This window comes from Berghia stephanieae, chromosome 7 (genome assembly GCF_034508935.2).
Source record: "Berghia stephanieae isolate SIO BIC M18660-M18661 chromosome 7, UCSD_Bste_1.3, whole genome shotgun sequence".
Taxonomy (NCBI): domain Eukaryota; kingdom Metazoa; phylum Mollusca; class Gastropoda; order Nudibranchia; family Aeolidiidae; genus Berghia; species Berghia stephanieae.
The window spans coordinates 31,595,363-31,621,046 of NC_088366.1; the positions used below are offsets into that span (position 1 = coordinate 31,595,363).

General features: G+C 36.2%; 1 protein-coding gene across 1 annotated transcript; it reads left to right on the forward strand.

Moving 5' to 3' along the window:
- The first annotated feature begins 4,346 nt into the window (after window positions 1-4,346).
- LOC144977066 (uncharacterized) lies at window positions 4,347-25,640 on the forward strand. Its single transcript, XM_078921806.1, has 14 exons — window positions 4,347-4,718; window positions 6,796-6,874; window positions 8,963-9,019; window positions 10,235-10,346; window positions 11,767-11,808; window positions 12,493-12,569; window positions 17,323-17,432; window positions 18,039-18,135; window positions 18,910-18,993; window positions 19,376-19,558; window positions 21,036-21,996; window positions 23,262-23,407; window positions 24,270-24,362; window positions 25,425-25,640. The coding sequence occupies exons 1-14, from the start codon at window positions 4,597-4,599 to the stop codon at window positions 25,557-25,559; spliced, it is 2,298 nt and encodes a 765-aa protein (XP_078777932.1). The 5' UTR covers window positions 4,347-4,596; the 3' UTR covers window positions 25,560-25,640.
- Window positions 25,641-25,684: the final 44 nt, after the last annotated feature.

Here is a 25,684-nt window from a genome sequence, read left to right on the forward strand (position 1 = left end):
TTATTATTATTATTATTATTATTATTATTATTATTATTATTATTATTATTATTATTATCATTATTATTATTATTATTATTATTGACTTACTGACTTAAGGCGTTTCGCTTCCTAACCATCCGATCGGGACGCCTCGGGTGCCTGTCTAATCGTCCGTGTCATTTCCTTCCACTGTTCACGGTCTTTTGCAGTGGATGCTAATTTCGTAAGGTCTTCCTTTGATTTTAATACTTTGTTCTTTTGAAGGCGTTTTAGGACTCAGGGTGAATTGACGTGGGTGGCCTACCTTGATATTTCTTGTGTCCAGACGGGGTGAAAAAAGTATTCATGGCTTTATTAGCTGGTATATTTACATCTCTTCTGAGTCCGGTCAACATGTCTGACACCTGTTGACACTGAGCCTCCGCTCAGTGAATTGTCTTTTGCCTCATTTGTCAAATGCTTTTGGAGGATGAAATTATTATTATTATTATTATTATTATTATTATTATTATATTATTATTATTATTATTATTATTATTATTAATTATATTATTATTATTATTATTATTTGTTGTTGTTGTTGTTGTTGTTGTTGTTGTTGTTGTTGTTGTTGTGGTTGTTGTTTTTTCGACTACTATTATTTCAACGGATTCGCTCAATCAGAGTGTAGACGTAAAAGTTTTCACATAGTTTTATGTGATGGTACGATTGATCAGACGTGTGGAACAAGTGAGCATTTTTACCGAAACGTATACCGTTGATGATGATGTCGTGTAGTTTATGAAACATTTGCGCTAACTGCCACTTGGACGACTGTGAAGTGTTGTGATGTTCCCTACCACTAAGTGTCTATATCACCGAGACATTCAGTGATAGCAAAATATGTTGAGTTCTTATTTTGCTTTTTCCTCATTTTGATTTTAAACACCTAACGATGGCATTTCTTTCTCTCTCTCTCTCTCTCTCTCTCTCTCTCTCTCTCTCTCTCTCTCTCTCTCTCTCTCTCTCTCTCTCTCTCTCTCTCTCTCTCTCTCTCTTCTCTCTCTCTCTCTCTCTCTCTCTCTCTCTCTCTCTCTCTCTCTCTCTCTCTCTCTCTCTCTCTCTCTCTCTCTCTCTCTTCTCTCTCTCTCTCTCTCTCTATCTATCTATCTATCTATCTATCTGTCTATCTAACTATTATTTTAAACCACAAGGTTTGAGACAGTCTACATTAATGTTTCAGGCCTAATTAGCTACATGTCGAGCACTTTTCGTACCATATTTGTATCAAACACGATTCAATATCTATCTATCTATCTATCTATCTATCTATCTATCTATCTATCTATCTATCTATCTATCTATCTATCTATCTATCTATCTATCTATCTATCTATCTATCTATCTATCTATCTATCTATCTATCTATCTATCTCATCTCTCTCTCTCTCTCTCTCTCTATATATATATATATATTATATATATATATATATATATATATATATATATACATATATATATATATATATATATATATAGCACACATACACACACACACACACACATACACACACTTACATATTTACTTACTGATCAGTGAACACATGCTACAATATACAATCAACTACTACAACCTAAATAGGATCATACGTCTGTATTTCAATTGTATTGCTTTGTAGAGTTTTGAACTCAGATCACGACATAAAAATCATTTGGTTCAATGCACAAACAGTAAGTCCTTTGTCAAGGCACATTCCGACATGATTATAGAACCAAAGTTCAAATGTTTCCCTGATTTCCTGGAAGATGAATGTTTTGAATCCTCGTCCACCCTTCCAAGGATTTACAACAGCGTTTTCTTTGTCCAAATTCTTTATTACCTGGCCCAGCAAGCTAAATCTAATTCTCTGAGTTAACTGTACTCTCAATATTTATCAAGAGAATTTTTTAAAATGTATATGTTCTTAGAACTGTTTTTTTTTCTTGGTTACACGCTGGAAGCAATGTCTTTGTTCATTTTTCTTATGAAAACCTCGCCACGATAACGATGAAGGTTTCTATACCAGGAATGGATTTTTTTAAAAATCAAGAACTGGTTTTAAGTTTAGTATGAAGCATAAGTTAGCTTTTGGGAATAAAAGTAGTATTTTAAAAAATTTCAAACCCATTGTTATCAGACAAGTCAAACCTAAAAAGAGTGTGAAAAGTTTTTTGGTGGTCGACATGCCTAGGCAGTTTGTGTAGTGCAAAAAACTAACAAACATAATGATATTTAGGCGAATTATTCCTACTATATTTATAATATGTTTTGTGCGAAACCGAATCCCCATAAATATTTGTCTTTTATGGAAATATTTCAAAATCTCAAGCTTCTGCAGTATACCAAACTGAGCAATAGGGGCAGCAGCAGCCTCTTATGGTTCTCACACTACTATGTTATGACGATCGACCCAATCAGCAAAGTCCGGTCCACATTCGTGCACCGTCGCGAACCCGCCGGGTAGCATCGTCATAACACACCGTTCGACTAGATGCTCTGCCGTCTCAGGTTCTTGCCCACAGCGGGTACATATTGGACAGGTAGAAAGACCCCACCGATGAAGCCCACTTCCCACTCGTCGACCGAAGCCGATTCGCAGCCACCCAATGTCTCCTCTTACTGGTATCAAAGCCTGGCAACTTCTCACCAAGCTTAGAGGAGTGTACGTCCCCGCCCCCACGAGGGATTGAATTCGTCCAAACCGACTTCCATCTCGTATGTGCAGCTCTAGACGTAGTCAGGGATTCTGCGTACAAGGGTTGCCGGGACTTATTTCGTTTCGAAACGGGGGCACCGTCCATTATGCGCATCAGAGGGGTATCCCCATTCCCTCTCTCTTTGATCGTACTCAGCCAGTTTCCCGTAATCGTCTCCCTCCGGACATCGGGGGCTGGATCGCTGCCATTATCGGGCCCCATTCTCTAGGAGTTGTTGCTAGCGTTCCTGACACTATGTGCATCGACTTGCGAAGTTTTACATCCACCTTCTCAACGTTTCTGCTTCTACCCCACACTGGAGCGCAATATCCCGCGGTGGAATAGCATAGTGCCAAGGCGGACGTTCTCAGGAGCGCTGGGCTAGCGCCCCAAGTCGATCCCGCCAGCTTCCTCAGAAGACTATTCCGCTTCTCTATCTTCCGGGCAACCCCTTCAAGATGCACCCGATAGGTAAGGCTGCGATCCAACGTCACCCTAAATATTTTGGATGTGGCTCATATGGGAGTGGCTGGTCCCCGACTAGGACATTCAGTTTGCGGGTGTGCCAAGCACTGCATAGTTGAAATGCAGTGGCCACGGTTTTTGAAGTGTTCATCTTCAGGTACCACTTGTCGAAATAGGATTTGAGTCTGGTGACGTCCTCGCTAAGTACGCTCTCGAGACGGGTCCACACTTTACTCCAAAATTGCTCGTCCAAGGGAAAAGAGAGTTGTCAACAGCGTAACCAAACTTGAGTCCTGTGTTTTGTCTAATGCTTTCTCTCTATTCAATGTCAGCACCTGATATCAGCAAGACGTTAATTCTCCTTACCCTTTTCATAGCTAGCCGATGGGTGCGGTCCGTCCATGTGTCACTGCTGAATTCCACTTTTATGACTGAACTTTAGGACTCTGAAGCCGCACACACTGTTGAGGCCCTTGAGGGCTTATCTGATAAAATAGGAAAAATTGTGCTGCAGTGGATTCCAAGTCATGTAGGTATATATGGAAATGAAATTGCCGATCAACTGGCCAAAGAAGGAGCCCAAAAGGAACAACCGAAGTCGTCAATCACTTACCATCAGCAAAAGAAAATAATAAAGCTAAAAATAGACAAAGAAAGGAATGACACACACCTGGAACACAACAAGCAGGATCCAATCCATGCCATTCAGCGAAGTAGTCAAGTCACCATATTCCGCCTCCGAACAGGACACAATAGACTGAGAGGACATATGTTTACAAGGCTAGGTATTGGAACAACCTCTTATTGCCCATGTGGAACCGACCATGAAACCGCTATACATGTGCTTATGGATTGCCCATTATACATCTTGCAACGTTCGAACCACTGGGTCACCCCTACAACACTCAACACAAAGCTCTATGGTGAGGCTGAGGACCTAAAGCGGACCACAGACTTCATAGCAGATATCGGACTGCAGCCATAGATGTCCATCAGAGGAACGAAGAAGAAGAAGAAGAATGACTGAACTTTGATTCTGTGTTTGCTATGAAATCATAGTATCACTTCATATCCGATATTCGTAAATGTCAACTGGTACCCAGCATCAATGTTGTTGACATGAAGTAAAAGGTCAGAGGTTCAACATAAGCGGAATGAGAAATTGTTTCCGGTTCACTAAAACTTTGTAGTCTGCTGAAAGTTTACAAATTACAAAATATTGAGATTTTCCATTCTATCTTCTTCTTTAGATACGATGATGCAACTTATCATAAACTTGTCATGACATGGCCATTTATTTTGATATTTACATCAAACACTTGTTATCACAATAAACCGAAGCTTCAGTGCACACTTCTTGTAATTTAGCAAGACCTTAATCTTTTAAGTTGGTTCAATTCATTTGGAGAAGGATTGACCAATAAAATAACGAAAATGGACCCAGTTGTATTTTTTTCCTCTCCTCCTGTTTTAGAAGATTTATGCGCCGTCACAGTACGTGTAAAAAAGTCATCTCAATACCGGTCAACGATCCAGACACATATTTTGAGATGCAGGTATTTCTCAGTCATAGAAAATGTGTTACCTCGGTCAAGAAACGGTTGAATCATGCTGCTTTCATTTAAATTTAACCCTAACTCTCTATATCTAACGTCTACCTATATTTTACGTGAATGCATGCTCAAGGCGAGTTGGACGTTCAGCGGAGGTTGGTAGGCCAAAGGCCCACCTCTCTAGTATCTCAATAGATATACTCTCTCTCTCTCTCTCTCTCTCTCTCTCTCTCTCTCTCTCTCTCTCTCACTCTCTGTGTGTGTGTGTGTGTGTTACCATCCCGAGCTCATATGTCTACCTGCCTTATCTTTGGTGCAATGACAATGCCAATATGTTGATGGTGATAATATTCAATAATAACACAAATGATCTAAGAAATGCGCCTCAAAATACTCCCCCCCCCCCCCCCCCCCCCCAAAAAAAAGGAAAGGAAATGAATAAATAAACAATGAACTGATTTTCTTAGACTGATATTTTGAAAGATGACTTTTTCTTTTCATCTTATGAATCCATTCAAAAATTGAAGGAAAGTCAAATTTTTCACAGACATGACCTTATTGTAAAGTAATCTTTTAGGGCGCCTCTCTAGTCAGTTGCAAGTATTGTTTAGATCAAAGAAAAATGTGTATGGCATGATTAATCTATTTTAGGCATTAGTTCTATATTGACGAAAATGTGATTACTTGTTTTATTTTGGGGGATCACAGCAGGCACGTGCTGTCTATAGAAGCACAGTAAGCACTGCTTACCCAAGACTTTCAATTACATTGCTATAATATTGCAGAGGAAAGTAAGTTTCATAAATGTTAATGAAAAATTGGGAATAGTAGAATCCGTTGACTTCTATCATGACAAACGGCCTGCTGTTATGAAGAGATAGAGAGAGAGAGAGAGAGAGAGAGAGAGAGAGAGAGAGAGAGAGAGAGAGAGAGAGAGAGAGAGAGAGAGGGTAGCAAGTCACAGTTCAATCACTTGTTTCATCGACCTCATAAGCTAATAATAGAGACAAGCAGAAATTAATCTGCTTTCTTTGACCGTTATAAGATATATGATATAAAGAAACTTCATGGCCGGATGTGACAGCAGTCATTGGTAGCAAATATTATAGGACCTGGTTAGTATTTTCAAAATTGCTTGCCTTTGGTGATTGAGAGGGTAACTCGGGGAAGTCTTCCAAGAATCCATTAAGTAGAGAAGTGAGAGGGTTGAGTGTGTGTGTGTGAGAGAGAGAGAGAGAGAGAGTGAGTATGTGTGTGTGTGTGTGTGATATTATGTTTGTGAGTGGCTGTATGTTGGGTTGCCTTGGAGGGATGTCATTGTTTTGTGTTTGAGTGTTTCATGAAGTTTTAATTTTATCTTCAATGATTGATTGTGGATAGTAATATGAGAAATAAGATAATGCTTGTCCAGGATAAACAGGCACGGCACGCGTCTGGATCACAGCCTTATTCTGTAGATCAAAATAAAGAATGAATAATTTGGGTTCAGTTAGGGAACCTTTTTTCTTTGAAAGCTGTCAGAAAATGAAAATTAGCATTTATATGACGTGTGTCTGGATTCATCATCCTTTTCATGCTTTTCTTTGATTAATTCAGAAGAAAAAATGATTAATACATTATAAATTTCCTGTTAAGCATCCCTTTTGTTAGTTCTCTACAATATTCATTGCTGCAGATAAAATGCAAAGACACATTGCAAGGGTCAGAGTTTTGCAATTATTGTCACTAATTCAGTTAATGATCATGCTCAACATTGCTTAAATCTTGTTCCGAGTTGAGACACCATACTGCTTAGTTAAATAGTTATCATTGAAAAAAATTCCATTAACATTAACTTTTTAACATGAAGAAAGTTCTCTGGATCTTAAAATAAAATAAAATAAAACAAATGAGAAATGTAAAATAGATTACATTTTCACAATATTCAAAGCCCCTTGTTATGATTTTTAAATTCTGTTTTATTTATTTATATATAATATATTTTTTTTTCTTCCCAAAGATTGTTCACCTTTTGTTAGTACAGTTTTATTGAGAATTCTGTTTTGATTCAATCAATTTGCTTATATATCCCTTTTCCAAGGGAGTTCATATTTTCAGAATCCAACATCATTGCCAGCCCATCATTTGATTTAGATGGATGCTTCAACGTTATCATGCAGGTTGTTTTCATTATAATTATAAGCATTAATTAATTTATATCTCTATTTTTTCCTTATGAAGTTGAATTTAAAGTCAACTGTCGTTGACAAAGACAAAAGACATGTATTCTGGTTTCTTCTTTATCATATAGTGGATGATCAATTAAAGAAAAAAAGACAAAACAGAAAGGTTCTCAGATTTGGTTTTTGTCAATGAAAGTTGAACTCAAATTCAACGTCTTCATTGTTTTATACATTCTCAGTATATTTGGAGTTGGCAGCCCAAAATCGTGTCTGATGGAGGAGTGTTGTTGATCGCCTAAAGGAATGAAAGGCCTACATAAATAATTAATAAATAAGAGGCCTCATTAGATGGAGTCTTTATTAGCATGACTCAATTCACTCTAAACTGAATCCATGTGCATATTCATTATCGTGTAACATTGCGTCACATCACAGTTACTGCTCATTTGGTGAAATAGTAAGGGCTGCAGTTGAATAACGATTTGGAAGGGATTCTGTCTAATTATTAAAATATTTATGAAAGATATTAAAGATATTAAATTTTATTCCCTAAATGATAATGATTTTTTATTTCTCTCATTATATCCAAGATCTAGAAGAAAATAAATTCACTAAAACACAATCCCAGATTCTCATGTCACATCAATCAATTTATTACAAATGAAAGACCTGTCTTCAGTTCTGAGTGAGGACTTTTCATAAACAAAACCATTTAAAATTGGATGAACAATTTGTCTTAATCCTTTAATGTATTAGGTGTAATATGTGTCATGTTGAAGATTCATTGCTCAGTAAGGATAACTACAGTTCACCCCGCTTAGTCACTCATCGGTTAATTGCACACTCTGCTTATATGCCACACATTCTCAAAAACTGATTTTTTTGCCTTCTATATTATCGCTCCACTTAATCGCTGCACCTTCTTTCCATCTTGATCTAAAAAATATACGAAAAAAATAAAATAATAAAGATGTGTTTCTCATTGAACCATTTATGCATGTTAATATCATATCACATGTGAAAAGCTTTCCTGTCAATTTGAATCCACTGTCCCTCTGAAACAAAGTATTACCTGGCACGACAGGCTAATTTATTGACTCAGCACTCGCTGTCTGCATCACAAGAGGTGTGAAACGTGATCGCAGTCCACTCAATGCTGGGTGTTTGTTTACGTTGTCTGACCACTTGATTGCAATTCTCTACCTGTACATTGTTTTCATCTCCTGGACCGTGAACAATAAGAAAGGATATCAGAGAAAACTTGCGTCTCATCTTTTGATTGATCCATACTGTCCCTGTCCACATTGATACATTCATTTAATGAATAAAGCCGATAAATAGATTTAAAGTAATCAAAATTTAATCTATGATTTGCCTTATAATATGGTCTTGGCATTATAATATGGTCATTGCCTTATTTGAAAAAAAAAAACCCAAATGACTGCATCACTTATAAAAAGATTGTATCATCACAAATTACCATCATTACTGCAATGGCTTCCCCAAAGCGCAGAGATCTCACTCTTCAGAAACTTCAATTGATTGCAGATGCAGAATCAATTCCGAAGCAAACAAGGTGAGCAAGCTACCAAGTGTGGTATATCAAGAACCCAAGTCTACCAATATCAGCGAGATTTGGAGCCAAGGGTTTATATACAGCTTGCACAGATTAGAAAGCAATCAATGCTTTACAATTACTATTCTTACAAACACTAATGTCACATTTTGTTGTCAATAAAACATGAAAAAGAATAAAAGAAAACAAAACGACCAAAAACAAAAAAAGAAACAAAGAGAAAAAAAAACCCCTCTAATGAGGTCATGCCTTGAACATGACTGTCCCAAACCTGTAGGAAACTCAGAGGGGAAGTGCCTACATGATTTACACATGAAAGCTGGTGCTTAGGTGCTATTTTTAGCTTATTTGCTTAATCGCACACTCCGTTTAATCAACACACTAACCTGAACTCCCACTCCCAAGGGTGTGCGATATAGCGGAGTTGACAGTATTACAAAATAATCTTTTGAGACTGTTTGTGTTTGGAAGGTATAAAGCATTATTTTCTTTGATTATTGCATTTTCAGATCTCATTGTGTAAGAGTGGACGTTTGCAGGGACGAATGCAGAAACTAGACTTGGAGGTAATTTAAATCGTTTAGATCTATATTGACGTTTCAAAAAAAAAAAAAAAAAGAAAGAAAGAACGAGAGGGTAAGAGAGGAGAGAAAAACATTTCAGGAGATTGAATATGTGTATAGTATGAGTATTTCATCACTTTACAACAGATTTATCCTTCATTTATTGCCTCAGTAAGTCATCTGGAACCAAATTCCATTTTTAATATCATTATACAGTTGAATCACAATCCTCACTGTACTTCATATTGCTTCATGTAATCCTCCATCAGGACATAATGGAACCAAAATTTCCATTTATCATCTCATTATACAACAGAATCACACTGCTTAGTCTTTGTTTTTTCATATTGCTCCATGTATTCCTGCATCAGAACATATGGAACCAAATTTCACTTGACTTACTTGATTCATCGCCTAGTTATACGATCCACCACCTCTATCCTCTGTGTGAGATCCCTCCATCTTTAATGGTCTAGCCATATATCTTAAAGACTGAAAGTTATTCAGTTACAAATTATCAACCCAATTTGTAACTGAATAACTTTCCTTAAAAATCCTACCTTGGTCTTTCAAAAATCTAAGGTTTATTTTTATTGCTTTAATTGATCAATTTTATTTGAATGTAGAGAAATAGATATCAGTTTTTATTTATGCAGCAATATTGCAATGCTCAATGAGCTTCACATTGGTCCATTTATTCCACAAAACAAGCCATATTTAACCAAACTTTCATTTTATAATACTAAGGATAAATATCAAGGATGACCACCAATAACAATTCTCACTGTGCTAAGCAGAGACCTCAAACATATTCAAAGTCAACATGAAATGGGCTCTGCACTATGCAGAAGACTTTCAGTCTCTAAGATCTGTGGCAAAAAAAAAAAAACAAGTCACCATTTAGGTGCCAATTTTGTTCAAGTGTTCCTACAATGCCTACTACTGCACACTACTTGTGCGCACCTTTGAGTTGGCTTATGAGTTTAAAGTGCCTCATCTAAGGACACATCACAGGTCCCAGGGTTTTGAAATTGTTACCATTGTCGCCTATCCGCAACACATTTTGTTAAAAAATTTGTATCTTCACTTCCTATTTCATATCAATTTTTAAAGGACCCATAAGTTAAGATGTAAAATGAGAGGATGAGATTATGATATTTGAATCAGTCTTGAAAATCTATTGATTTTCTAATTCATAATAAAAATTATTTTTGATAGTTTAGCAAGCCTTTTCGAGTTCACCCTACATTATATCAGTCATGTTTGCGATACACTCTGACTGCAAGATTAGCTCCCTCATGGAACAAAGCAGGAGAATGGCACATCCAAGGTAATCTATCTTTTAAAAAGTTACTTAAATCCTGGTTAGTATGTGGATAGATGGGAGATGAAATACTAGTCCCATATTCATCTTATTGAAATTAATCATCTGATTGTGCTGTCAGTAATCAATGAATTGCTTGTACATAATATAGGTATCAAAGATGGTAGAATTGATTACGGGAGAATAGGGTGGAACCGACCGACTTTTACATGATGCTTGGCCCACTTCATTTATATGTATTTATTTTTCACACAATTCTATCATGTTGGTTACCCGACAGCACAACAAATCTTCAGGATTTGTTTGCAATTGCGTTTATTTGGGGGAGGTGTTTGTATGATTTAAATACAGCGTTTTTACAAATCAATAAATGGACCATCCACACTCAAATCAGCAGTTGCATAAGTCAGTCCTTCATTTTCATCCACCCTTCCCCAAGGGATCACCACATTCCATTCACTTTCTCTCTCTCTCTCTCTCTCTCTCTCTCTCTCTCTCTCTCTCTCTCTCTCTCTCTCTCTCTCTCTCTCTCTCTCTCTTATATATATATATATATATATATATATATATATCTTTCTCTCTCTCTCCCCTCTCTCTCTCTCTCTCTCTCTCTCTCTCTCTCTCTCTCTCTCTTTCTCTCTCTCTGTCTTTTTTTACACCCACACACATACACACTGACACTTACACACTACAAAGAGTACTTATCACATCCAGCTGTACTTACCTGTACTCCCATCTCGCCTTACACCAATGAGAAATGAACACATAGTAGAATATCATTATATACCATGAAGATGTGCTTTTTTATTCACAAATTGGGCAACAAGAAATGCTTGTTTGGGATTAAGGAGAGCAACGCAAAAAATGGAATCTAAGAGCTTTTGTGTCACTTTGCAGGCAGCATTTTTTCTGGCCAAACTGGCCTGGTTTAATGCGACTTTACAAGCTGAGATATTCGTTGAATGAGTTATTTATTTTTTAAAAATTTATGTAGGCTTAGGAAGCAGGGATTTCTGATTTTCTTATTGAACAAGACTTTGTCGAGTACAGCACTCTCTGTAGGTCATTCAGTACTCTACAGGGTAAAATGGAATAACAATTGCTTGCAATTCTTTAGATAGGACTCACAAAGTACTTTCACGCAAATGTAACAAGACTCAACCACCCATTCATTGTTGGAGAGATAGTGGAGTCAGAAAAAAAAGCTTGACTAAACAAAGGAATGAGTGAGTCACGTGGTCTTTCAACTCCACCAACAACAAAAACTATATAAAGGTTAGTACTGGCTGGGATTATCCGTAAATGAACCCATACTAGTTCTCTTTTTTGCTCCTGTTCTTTGCAAAAGATTGTTCAAACACATATTTAATTCATATGTAATGTTTTACAATTTTAAGTTACTGTAACTAATCTTTCATTATCTCAGGTCGTGATTTTGTAACTCACAAAGGATATGCCAATGCCGTTAGTAAGTCTTTGAATGAATTATGTTTGCACCTCCTCGTGTTAGCTATTTTTCATTGGGTTTTGTCTCACATTTAGAGATTGAATATGGTTAACCGACCCTTTTATAAGCTTATAAGATGTTCTGCCTGTTTTTAATTGTTTGAAGACCCGATTCATGTATGAACATTTTTGGGGGGGGGGGGGGGTTAAAGTATACTGTCAGTGCGTATCAATTGTTTCAAAATGAAATAAGCACATAGATTGGTTCTTTTATGTTTGAATGTTATCATTTTATTTTTTTAAATTCGTCATCAATTGCAGATATATTCCCTGATATCCAATTTAACCTTTTGATTTTGACATATTCTCTTTTTATCTTCTTTATCACTGCAAAATTGTCCTAATTCATTCCACTCTCAAGTAAAATCAAAAGTTTCTTTATCTGTCTTATTAATGTGTTTCTCTTTTTTTCGTCTTTCTTTCTTTATGGATGAGACATAAAATCAGCTTTTAAAAAAAACGACAAAAAAAAAATTTAAAAATAAATAAGAAACAAAAGAAAACAAAAAAGAAGAATTATTTCTTAATTATGGCATTTTATATGTGTAGGTTTGAAGTTGTTTTGGTATCAGTTATAGGCATGAGATTTTAATTATGATATGTCAGATTCATTTTTTTATTTCCTTATTTATTTCAATCTCTTTAGAAGTGAGTATTTGTGTAAACAAGGACGAGATATTTGCCTCCCTCTGTGGCACTATGTTACGCTCTCCTCCTCTGCAGGTGAGATAATTAGGGAGACCCGTCCTCGTTCCATTGATGTGATAAAGTGAGTCGGGTAGATTTTATTTTTAGCCCCCAAAATGTTACAGCAGTTTTAGTGTGGTGTGTAACATGTATTGTAATGTATTGGAGTTGTTTGGCTATGTATGAATGTAGTTGTTCAGCTGTGTGTAATTATATTAGAATTATTTATAGAGTTACACATTTTGTGTTGTGCATGTTTTGCATGTGAGTATGAATGTTGACTGCGTGAATGTGTGAGCACTCTTTGTTCCTTAGGAACATTGTAAGACGATTGTTTTGTGTTAAGTTAGTTACTGAAAGAACTCCGTTTTAGCTGGTTGTATTATATATCTGTTTTAAAGTTACCATATGATTGATGATAAATAAATTGAATTAACGAAGTCTGAGCTGAGTGGTTACGGGGTGAAGTGATTCTCAGTAATTCTTTAGTGTCATACAGTCCATGGAGCTGGAATTCATTCTGTTTTTGTTCTCTGGTTCTGTTTTTTTTTTTTTTTCAGGGGAGGAGGGGGGTTTGTTTATTTTAAAATAACAAGACAAGCTTTTATTTTAGTGCATAATCAACTAAATGTGCTCAGAACACTTTGCTAGGGGTTCCAAGCTAACAACAACATTTAACATGAAGGAAGAGACATGTCTGTATGGCACTATCACAGTTTTTGTTTTTGTTTGCTTTGTTTTTTTGGGTTTTTTTTGCCATAGATTATGCTGTTAATGGCCAAGTACTTTAAAGGCTTCAACTTTGAACTTTCCACAATTAGTTCGAACCAGGGACTTTGAGATCAAAAGTCTAGTACAGTAGAGCATGCCTATAGCGGGACTTTTGGTCCCAGCAGAAAAATCCCGCTGTAGGCAAGCTCCCGCTATAGGAAAGCAGGGGAAAATGTCCCAAAAATATACACGATTACCTCCCTTGAATGTCAATAAATTTAACGTGACCCATGAGCCTTGAAACTGAAATGGACTATCTTTGGTTCACTTTTTTTTTTTTGTTTTTTTTTTTTGTTTTGTTTTTTGTTTTGTTTTTTTTTTTTTGTTTTTTTTTTGGGTGTGTTTATTTTTTTTTTTTTTTTTTTGGGGGGGGGGGGGGGGGTGTCTGAGGTTTAGGCAGGAAGGACTGTACTGTAAGGTGTGCCCCTTCCTCCCCCAGAACGTCTCATGGGCTTGGGGGAATCACACCTGATGGTTGTCTTTCGAAACAGGCTTGAAGAAAGCCTTGATGCTTGACTGTTTCTTTGACTTTGTGACGATCTTGCCAAGCCTTCTCTCCATGTCACTCAATAGCGTAAGTTCCTCTGATGTCTTCTCGTGTTGCTGAAGATAAAGCCTCAGCGTGTTGACGGCATTCTCTGCTTCTGTGTTGGACACAATGGTTGGCTCCATATCAGTGTCAGTTTCTTCCTCTTCGTCCTTTTCCTTACTAGCAGTAGCAGTGGATGCAGTCATAACTTCTGTTTCCTGAGCTGCGAGCGCTATCTCTTTGAGGCTTAAGTGTTCCGATGCGGGAATGTGACTGTCCACCTCAACATACTCTCCAAATGTTTGTTGAGTGATGCCGAGAGCCTTTGCTGCTTGGTTGAAGAGGTGTATCGCTTCATGTTCCTCTGTGCTGTCAGTTACAGTAGAGGGGTTGGTTACAATTACAACTTCACTCACACTGTCGCCATCCTCTTGTGTGAAGCCTGCCTTCCTGAAACAGTTTGCGATAGTTGCTTGTTTCACATCATCCCAAGCGGCAGCGGAGTAGTTGATGGCATCGAGGACAGTCATTTTGTAGTGTGCGTCATCGGATCCACTTTCATCAAGAAGTGTGATGAATCTTGGAGAACCCTTTTTCTGTAGAGGCACTTGAAGTTCTGTATTATGCCCTGGTCACAAGGCTGTAGAACACTTGTAGTGTTCGGTGGAAGAAAGACAAGTTTCACTGCTCTCAAGCCGTCCAACCGAGGATGAGCACTGCAGTTGTCCACAATGAGCGCTATGCTACGGCCTTCAAGGAGAAATTTTCTGTCTAACTTTCGAAGCCATTCCTCGAAGATTGATCCCGTCATCCAAGCATGTTTGTTCGCTTTGTAGGTCACAGGAAGAGTTCGGATGTTCTTCATGCATCGTGGCCTTTCAGATTTTCCAATGACAAGAAGGGGTAGCTTTTGACTTCCATCCATGTTGGTTGCCAAAAGGATTGAAATTCTTTCTTTTGGAATCTTTTGACCCGTGCAGGTGTCTCCTTTCATTGCCAGTGTCTTGTTGGGCAGGCATTTGTAAAAAAGCCCAGTTTCGTCTGCGTTGAAAATGTCCTTCTTGTTGTATTCCTTCATAATTTCTTGCAGCTCCTTTCCTCTCCACTCCACTGTTGTTTCTATTGGTGCCGAGGCAGCTTCTCCACTGATTACTTTCAGGCCAATGCCGTGCCTGAGTTTAAATCTGTCGATCCAACCTCTGCTCATCAGAAAGTCTGCCAAACCAAGCTCCTGTGCTAATTCCTCGCCTTTCTCAAAAAGGATGGGGCCTGAAATAGGTGTGCTACAGGCCCGAGCTTGATGAAACCAAACGAGGAGGCAGCGGTCCAGTTCTTCTTGTCCTGTGGTCTTGAGACGTTTTCTGTCTGGGTTGAATTGTCCTTTACTGATTGCTGACAAGATTGCTTCTCTATCTCTCAAAAAGGTATAGAGCGTTCCAGATGAAATCTCATAATCCCTGCAAATTTGCGATTTCGTCTTCCTTTTCTTGTCTACTTCGTTGATTATTTCAGCTTTCAATTTGAGTGAGAAACATTTCCTCTTTCCTTTGGTAGCCATTGTTTCCTCAGGATTTCTATTGATACGAGTATTAAAATAGTAAAAATAATACGATTCGAACGAGTGCGAGTGATGCGTATGCTTGAGCAGCAACAATTGCAATGAATGAGGAATGGCACAGTTGGGCTGATCTGGATTAAAATGTACACACCACCGCGTGCGTACAAGCCTCTTCTCTCTAATTGGCCAAGGGCTTTACACACGGCGTTAGCTTGTGCAACGCATCTCTTTTAACCCTCTTCTTACCAGCCTTTTTCAGGATTTTCCCCAAAACTTCACATCCAACTAACACAAAAATATATTTCTTATCACTCAGACATAACAGCAGTAAAATTTTTGCGATACATAGTTTCTTTAGCAAAACATTCTCTACAACACACTGTTTATTTTCTTTAAACTTTATAATGTACAAAAGAAATTTGAATAATAAAACTGTTAGTTGTATCGTAACGAATGTGACGATTTTCCTATAGTTGGTAAGGAGAGGGTTAAATCAAGTTGCCCAACTTTTAATCACCGCAAGACTGACCAGTCAACGCATCCAATCATACAAAGAAATAGAGCGAGCGGCAAAAGAAGTGCGGGTAGACACGAGAGGTGTGAGTGAAGACACGAGCGAGACAAAGGCAGACGGAGGCGTGTGTGTTAGAGAGATACAATGCCAAGTCTACGTCACTCGCTGAGTCGCGGCGCGTGAAAGATTTAGCCGATCGATAAATTCTTGGCCCTACAGCTCGCTCAATTTTTCCCGCTGTAAGCAAGTTCGGGCCTTTCCTTGACCCGCTAAACCCAAGCACAGGTAATTGAATTTATATGGTAAAAAAAAAGCGGGGTTTGTGTAAGGTCCCGTTGTAGCGATGGTCCCGCTGTAGCGGGTGCCGCTATGGTCATGCTCTACTGTATCATACCACTTGACCACAGAGTGGCTCAATCCCTAGGAGGAGAATTATTTATGAGTGATAAGCATCACAACAGTACATGGATAGTAATATTTGTTTGCTTTCCGTCAGTAGTCTATCAAAAAATACTTTCCACCATATCTTGGATACCCAGCTATGCAATCATTGCTAGATTGAAAAGAGAATTAAAAAGAAAACGATTATAAAACATCAATGCTTATCCATTACATCACAAAATATCAAGTGATTACCTACTTTCTATTCCATTACATTATGTTTACTAATAGATATAACCCATTGGCTCAAAAAAAGGTTTTTGTTGTGCCGGATAAAAACCCGCTGACTGAAAATTGAATATAGTTAAAATGATCAGAATTGCAAAATGTAGAGGGTGTGACTGCTTATAAAATTAAAAAGAAAGAAAAACTGGAAAAGAAGAGAGACAAAAAATGTTTTTGTTGAACTATGTTATAAAACTTAAGATGTGAATAAAGGAACTGTTAAAGAAGATGCATTGGTGACTCACTTTCAGTCTGGTAAATAATGTAACCTACCACCTCCGAGCTGTATTTTATTATGTTGGGATGGGCTAGGTGCTGGAAATTTAATTCATCCACACAAATATGAAACGTGGGGTTAATCTCTATTGGCTATGGTGGAAAATAAGTACAATTTCTCGCATTGCAAAAAAAAAAAAAAAAAAAAAGTTTGAAGATCGTATTTACTTAACATTTTCATTCTAAATTGAATTTTGGGGTTCCATTTATCCCAACATAATAACGTTTTGAGACGGTGGATCGCAAATAAATAAGATGAATAAATAAATAAGTAAATCCAATAGTCATCATGAAAATAATATGTCAAGCATTTGAAATATTACTATTACTGAATAAAAGGCAACGGTGCTTGAATCTTGAACTGTTCAATGTCATCATCCACATTAATGATAAAGAGGAAACTTGAAACTACAACTCATCAGGTTCTGTTGTTGAGGGTGATCTCACATTCAATTATGTATTTTTTAATGATCAGGTTGAAGACTTGAATCTAAGTTGCCAAGAAATGTTGAATATCTTAAAATCTACACAGGGAGCTGGAAGACAAGTGGAGCTCCAGGATTGTTGGTGTCATGTTTTACCAAGGTTTGGCAAAGATAGCTAATAGGAAAACAAAAATTGTCAACGCAACTGTGCTGCACTTTGTTTAGTCATTAAGGATGGTATTTTCTCTAGTTGATCATTTTTGAATACAGATAAAAAAACCTTTCATAAAGAAATCAGATGATTTAGAAATCTGAATCAAACACTGCATCACCATGATTTTTCAAGATTCAAAGTTTATTTTAGATTGATCGCCAATACATAATACAATAAAAAAAAGTAATGACTAATTATAAAAAAAAAAAGAAAAAAAATTCACATTACTGTAAAAAATAAATTACTCATTACTGTGGATGATAATGATGATGAAAATGATTACGGTGATATTTTTTACATATATTTTTTTGTTCATTATACCATGAACTTTGTACAGTAATGATTCATTAAATCATGAATGGTTCTCAATAATTTCAGCAGTCTATAATTCTTAGATTTTACTTAAATCATTGCCATATGGATATGTTTTTCTTAGCATTCAAAGATGTGTAAAAACTGTTTTTTGTGTAGGGGCTTTTATCATTCTTTTTTTTTTTTCTTTCAAAACATGTTTCATTAACACATCAAAATCATTCATTTTTTTTTCAACAGTATGAAGAAGGGAAGAATTTTGTCAGTCTCTCTTTTGATGCCATTAGAAAGCCCATTTTCAGGTTACAGTGAGCTCAAAAGACATTGGAAAAATACTGTAAGAATGCACGACATTTTAAAAATACTTTCTTGGATGTCTTAGTATTATTACATTTTTTTGTAAACTTTGTTTGATAATTAAAATTGAATCGATAATACTTTGTAGAGAAGCATATTAAATTTTTTTAAAGATAAGCTTTGAAGATCGAAGTACATTAGTGATCAATTTTATGATGGTTCACCCATTACTAAGCATTAACCATTCAGAATATTTCCTGCCATTTACCCCATTTTGTCCCCTTGACTATTTATTTCCTGTTTGAAAAGGCCTGCGATACCCTTAGTACATGTCAAACACACAAATAGGTCAGGCCCAGTTAGTGAGTATTTCTCACAATATTTTGACACTCTGATAAAGAAATTGCATCGCAAAACCTGACAACATGCTGCATTTTTTTCAATCATCTGTGTTAAAATTGTGAGTGATGCGCAGGATCTGTGGGCTGTTTACTCCGGGTGATAGGCAAGCACTTAAGGTGGTTTGGGTCTTCATTTCACGGTCAGCAGTTGATTTCAGGGCCAAAATATACTTTATTTTAAATTTTCGAGTCAAAAAAAACCCCACTGAAATGTTTATTCAACTAGTTTTAATAAATCATACGATAACTGATGTAATTTTCAAAAGTGTATGCAGTGTATGTTGACTGATGAAGGCTCATACAATAGGATAATAGTTAAAAAGGCATCTATGTCAATAGCTTGACAGGCATAGCTACAAGAGGTCACAGAGGAACCATCAAATATATTTGTGGGATTTTGATTAATTTTTCAGCATGGCTACCGTCTGCCAGACACGGATGAAGATATTTTGTACTGTCAAGTCTCATTTTTCCCTTCAGGAATAGGAAAACAATTCACATATCCTTTGATAAATGTGTTTTCTGTCCCATACCAAATTGTTATTAATGTCTCAATGAAGATGGATTGTGTGATGAAAAAATTTACACATGATATCAGGTCAGATTTAAAAGAAAAATTGAACTCAACCTCTAAAGGATGATCCCATTCATTCATCTATCCTTTCATTGGGGAATCTTATCAGCTTCTGGCACAGTCAAGGTTTTTTTCTCTCTTTGCAATAGAATGTAAACTATGAAAAGGGTAGTAAGCAAATCCAATTGTTCTTTTACTTTTACAAAAACCAGAATGAACTCCAGTTACATGAGTCTTAATGTAGTCGCTCTAAAGGACCTTTTTTTCTACTTTACTCCTGTTATTGAGTACCTTAACTCCAGCTGACATATCCTGACATCTGCCTTAGGAATCAGCCAGCCCAAATCCTGTCCAGAGTGGACTGTAAACCTATTCTGTCATCCTTTATACAAGACCTCCATGCTAGAGTTGGCACTGTCTGTGGACAGCCTCTACGTTTTAGACCTAAAATGCATTTCACCTCTGTAGAATTGCATGAAGCTGATGAGGTCAGTACTCTTTTTCGTTACATTATTTTCTGAAGAATAACCATCTTAAGGTTCTATACTACTTAAGCATATTTTTAACAACTGGAAAAGTCATGGATACTACAGCACCAGATAAAGAATAATATAATTTTTTTAAAAACCCAAACAAACAAGAAAACATAATTCCAAAGAATGAGTCAACAAGGGTTTATATTTCCTTGTATTTAACTTGAGCTTTTATTCTTGAACTTGTATATAGCATAATATCCACTAAACATGCTCAAAGCACTTTACATGAGATCCCTAGCCAACAGAAACACTTGACATGCAAGACGAGGCATGATGCCTGTTAGGCGATATTACAATTTTTTACTGACAGAGACAATGCTGTTAACGACCAGGTACTCATTTTACACCTGTGTATAGTGAGAGAATGTGAGTAAAGTGCCTTTTCCAAGGACTCAACTATGCGCTGCCCTGGACTCAACCCAGGATCCGAAGGTGAGTGTCATACCACTAAACCACATAGCCGCACATTGAGTTATTCTCTGTCTGGTCTGTCTGACACTGTATCATCTTCATCTTTCTATATTTTGAGCTATCACAAGTGCCCGCTCTACAGTTTTACACATCTGTGCTTATTTACATGTCATAGTTGCAAAAGTGCCCTATTTCATTAGGGACACAACAATAAGTACACCCTACTTCCACCACATTTTTTTAGAAGCTTGAGTTCTTGTAAACTCATGTGTTTTGTTTTGTTTTTAATTATTTTTAAATATTAATTCAGCATAATAATAGAAGCCAACAAAAGTGCCAAGATTACATGATTTTCAATTCATATCAATATCTGTTTTTAAAAATTGAATTTTTTTATTGTTTGCTAAAACTGGTCCAATTGTCTGAGACTTGCTTCCTTCATTTGTTTGATTGCAAAGCAGTATCTTCTAGGAATGTATAAACGCATTTCTGTTCTCAAAATATTTATCTTTAGCTCAATCTAATGTATATCAATGTTACATATTATGTTTGTTTGTATATGTGGACATATGTGTGTGTGTCTGTGTGTGTGTGTGTATGTGTGTTTGTTGACTTGTGTTGAATCATGTAATTTAATTTAGCCGAAAAACTCTTAGAGTTATACAATATAATATATATATATATATATATATATATATATATATATATATATATATATATATATATATATATATATGTGTGTGTGTGTGTGTGTGTGTGTGTGTGTGTGTGTGTGTATAATTAACATCATCATCTTCATCATTATCATCACCATCATTATTATTATCTTTAGTAGCAGTAGTAGTAGTAAAGGTAGCAGCAGCAGTAGTAGTAGTAGTAGTAGTAGTAGTAGTAGTAGTAGTAGTAGTAGTAGTAGTAGTAGTAGTAGTAGTAGTAGTAGTATTAGTTTTATTATTATTATTATTTTTTTTTTTTTAATTATTATCAAATTATCTTTCAACATTTTTTATCCCAACAGGAAGTTTCTCTTGCCAGTCTGTCAAGGAAAAGGAACAACAACAGTATAAGTAGAAGACCACCTCTTAGATCTTCCCAAATTGTAATGGAAGTCATGAAACTGAAAACCTTTACACAAGATCAGTCATCTTTACAGACCAAGCTTTTTAAACAGATTGGTGTTTGTCCAAATGATTTATTGTCAGATGTTAACGGTAAAATATTCAGCAAAAACATGGACTCAGATATTGGTGATCAATGTAAAAATCATGATAATGCAAATTCCATAACAAATGAAAAATGTTTGAATGAAGGTCAAGGAGTTAATGCTGCAATGAAGATGAAGTCTTCTCAAGAAAAAAACTTCAATTGGAATAGTAGTCATGGGTCCAATGTGAATGGAAAATCAATCTTGAAAACAAACCAAGCTATAACAAGCAATGAAGTAACAGTAACAACCAATTTTGACATGTCACCAAATAAAATCATTCAACCGTCAGAGGAGAACTTTGAAATCCAACAACCAGCAGAACCCTCGTCTAAACTGATACCCATCTTCCATTCACAAAAGAAATATTCCAGTTATATCAACACAGACTCTAGAAAAGACGTCAATGACCAATCCAGCAAGTTTATCCCTGTGTTTAAATCCAAACAACAATCATCTTCTTCAATGTCTGTCGTAAAAGCTATTGCATCATCAAAATCAAAAACCACAGCTCTGACTTCAGTGACCATCCCTTCCTCTCAACCAAATACAACACAAATTCCATTGTTTCCAGTGTTTAGACCCAAATCAAAGCCTCCTGTCATTAAGCATGTAGATAATATAAAATCTAACCAGATTGTCAAACCTGGTAAAAGTTTATCAATACCTCTTGCTAATTCATCAAAACTATCACAACAAAAATCCATAGACACGCCGTCTATATCTGGTCATGAGGTATCCACATTTTCTATGAAGGAACTTCAACTGCCTACAGGTTTGTCCGACTTAAGAGTGTTTATTGGAAGATATACCTATTATTGTATTCACAAGGGTAGTGGGCATCTGTTTGCTCAATTATTAATATTGCACTCTTCTGGGAATACATGTCCATGCTAAGCCTAAATCCTACGAAATTTGAGATGCTAAATGGTATGAATGTGACCAGCCATCTCAAAACAGTATTATTTAGGAGTGTTTTAGATTATAGCAATTAAATTAATAGTAAAAAAATATAAAATTTTGTTTAAATAATCACTTGAAAGTACAATTATTTATTATAATATATATAGTATATAATATAATATATAATATATATATATATAATTATATATATATATATATATATATATATATATAGGACCTGTCTAATCGAAAAATGTCATGCCACCAAAATCGTCCCAATTAACAGGGTTTCCTGATTTGTTGGGAAGGTGAAGATTTCAGTTTTCCAACAAGCCTACAGTCCTGCTGACCTTTCATCACAATCTCTCGAGATATGGAGCTTTGAAATAGTTGGTTAAGAAGCGTAAACTTCAAAGAACTGATCTAACAACGGAAGACTTAATTTATTCTAAACTAGAGGATGTCAATTGGGCACGTGTAGTTGTCAACACCTTTAACAAGAGAATGTTCAATCAATTGCTCACACAAAATATTAACTCCAAACCTAAACCTTTACCTGTGAGGCAGGTTTCACACCTGATGAGGTAAGAGACTATAATTATAATGCAAGCACAGTCTTGGCTCAACCGTATTGACCACCCCCTTTGAATTTGACTGTATATGTACGGGACATGTTTCACATCCGAAAGACAAATGGCAATAAAGTAAGCATTGACACAGTCCACGAAATATTTCATCCATATCCATAGTACACATATGTTAAGTGCATATACTATTTGCTGGTTTGGTTCATTAGTAACTACTTTTGATTGGTTGTTCCTGATCTGTTTGCATTCTTCACATGATATTTTGAAATGGAGAATTAAGGACCTTTGCGACAAAATCTTCAATATGAGTGAGTGTCACTGAGTGTCAAGCTCAGAGGATTTTTTTTTCCCAATTAGCCACTGACCTTGTCCCAATTAGAGAAGTAAATTACATTATGAAAATTCAGTTCCCTGGGATTTTGCCGGGTTTCCTGATTGGAGAGTTCCCAATTTCAAGCTTCCAATGTATAATTTCTCATTAATTGTCATAAATATTTACAGAAGCTATCTATAGTGATTTAAGTAATATTTTTTTATTCATTAAATACAGATTCTTCATTAAGTCATTGGAAGGGGAAGGCAGTGATTTTACCATCTATGACGTCCACTCTTTCACACACGTCACTCAGTCCTGGATTTTGCTCCAAGTCTGTGCCTAAAGATGTGATTTCAGGAAAACGAAAAAAACAATTATCTGTAAGTAATGAAGGAAATTTAGAGCCCAATGTTTTCAATCGTTACACAAATAGAATATCACAATTTTGCCTCTTCTGTAATCTCTTCATATTCTTGAAAGCAAGAAGTCAAATATAAATTAACATTATACAGATGGTGTACTTGGAAATGTCTGTTGAACAAGCAACCCGCTGTAGATTTTGCTTAATTATACAGAGCATTAATGCAAGTGGGTGTGTAGCTCAAACAAAATTTGATGAGATGACATGAATCATACTTCAAATTGAAGAGTAGGAAGTCAGAAACAAGTTTCTATTCCTCATTGAAATCTCTATTTTACTCGATTTTGCTGTCCACCTTTTAGAAAGATTCTGTATACTGATTTCTTGACAGACTTCTGATTTAGTAAAATTTTAATGTCTTACTTGCCTTCAAAATGTTGAGTTTCAATGCAGTTCCCATGATGCTAAAAGGTGCCACTTCCATTAAGGCTGATTCCATGCACAGACTCTCGGGAACACTAATGGACATTAATGAAAGGTTACAAGGAACTCAACGAGGACCCAGATAAGCGATTAGTTATTTCATGCATTTAACACATGTTCACGCATGCAAGTGGATGTTTGGTGGAAACAAGCTGATAGAGTTCTTTGCTTTGTGTTGAATTTATTACCTGCTCATTTCAAAGCTTCATAATACTGCAATAAGAGAGAGAGAGAGAGAGAGAGAGAGAGAGAGAGAGAGAGAGAGGAGAGAGAGAGAGAGAGAGAGAGAGAGAGAGAGAGAGAGAGAGAGAGAGAGAGAGAGAGAGAGAGAGAGAGAGGGAGGGGGTCATACCAGATTGAAGATTTACCATAATGGTTTGTATAAAACAATTTGACAGAAACAAGAGCCCAGTACACCAACCACCAAGAAGCCAAGACCAAAACCTCAGATACAGAACCTGGATGTTGATGCTTTGGCAAGATCTAATCAGGTAAACAACCTTCCACAGTTTGACAGCAGAATTTTGGGTCTTCTTGCAACAGAAACTAGTTTGTCTCTCAACTTCATTGAACAGTGTTGTAGAGGATTGCACATCTGTCCATTTACTTTCAGAGAATGGATGCCTCTTTGATATGAAAATCCAGTACTGCAAGCACCTAGCGGATACACATGTCATTGTAATTGAAATTTTCATTGCATGTTAATCAAGGGTGCATAATTAGAACGTACACAAGTCAAAGTGAATACTAAGTTACCAGAATCTGGGACTGTAATGTGAGCATTTTAAAGGAATAGATACAGTGCATCGACCTCAGATCCCATGAAACCTCGAATTTAATAAAAACTTACAAAATCCCTGTTTTTTTTTTTTTTTCTCCTTTATTGACACTACTAAAGCCTCCTCGCATTAAACAAAGTTCATAACCATACACCTTGGCTACAACAAAGTAATCAAAACTGCAAAGAGCATGCCAAGTGAAGACAAAAAAATCTAATATCGCTTTCACACTCAGTAAACTTTGCTTATGTCTTTGTACTGGTCCTCTAATATTCAACATTTGATGCAGGTGAGGGTTCCCCATGGAAATACTTACCCTTCTGAAGAAGAATGTAGGCTAAGCATTAAATAATCCCAGCTATCGGGTAACCTCTGTGGTGTTATGATAGCAAGTTTAAATGGTAATTGGGAGGTCTCCTTTCTTCTTTGTCTAGCAGTGTTTCATACACACCTTTTCAGATTTCTATCATATACTGAGTACCGAGTTTGTCCTTAATGTTGTTTCGCACATATTATTTTTCTTAATGGACGTTTAATGCAGAGAATGTCTGTCAAAGAGGAGCTTTAAACTAAATGTATGCTGTTCAATCTTCAGTAGATTTTTGAAAAGCAAAACTGCAAAGTGCTTAAAACATGATTCTGATAAGAATACATGTTATATAAATTCAAACTTTTTTATAACTTAAAATAAGCAATGAAACAAAAATTTAAAAAGTCATGTTGATTAATTGATGTTTTAATTTATCTGAAATTGACGTCTTTATTTCTTCCCAGTTGAATAAAGCCAACTTTGCCACCCTGTCGATGTGGCTGAAAGACAGGGGTGTTGTCTTCAAGTCCAAGGATAAGAAGCCTGATCTTATAGAGAAAGTCAAAGTCCATCTCAACATTTCAATCTCGGAGCCCTAGAGATCGACAAATTATCTGTTTGTTGTTTTGCTTTTTTATTTTTTCAATTTTCAGCCTTGCTATTAAAATAAAGTAAAATTTGTATGATTGTTCTGTTAATTTTTGGTAATTTTTCCTTTTATATA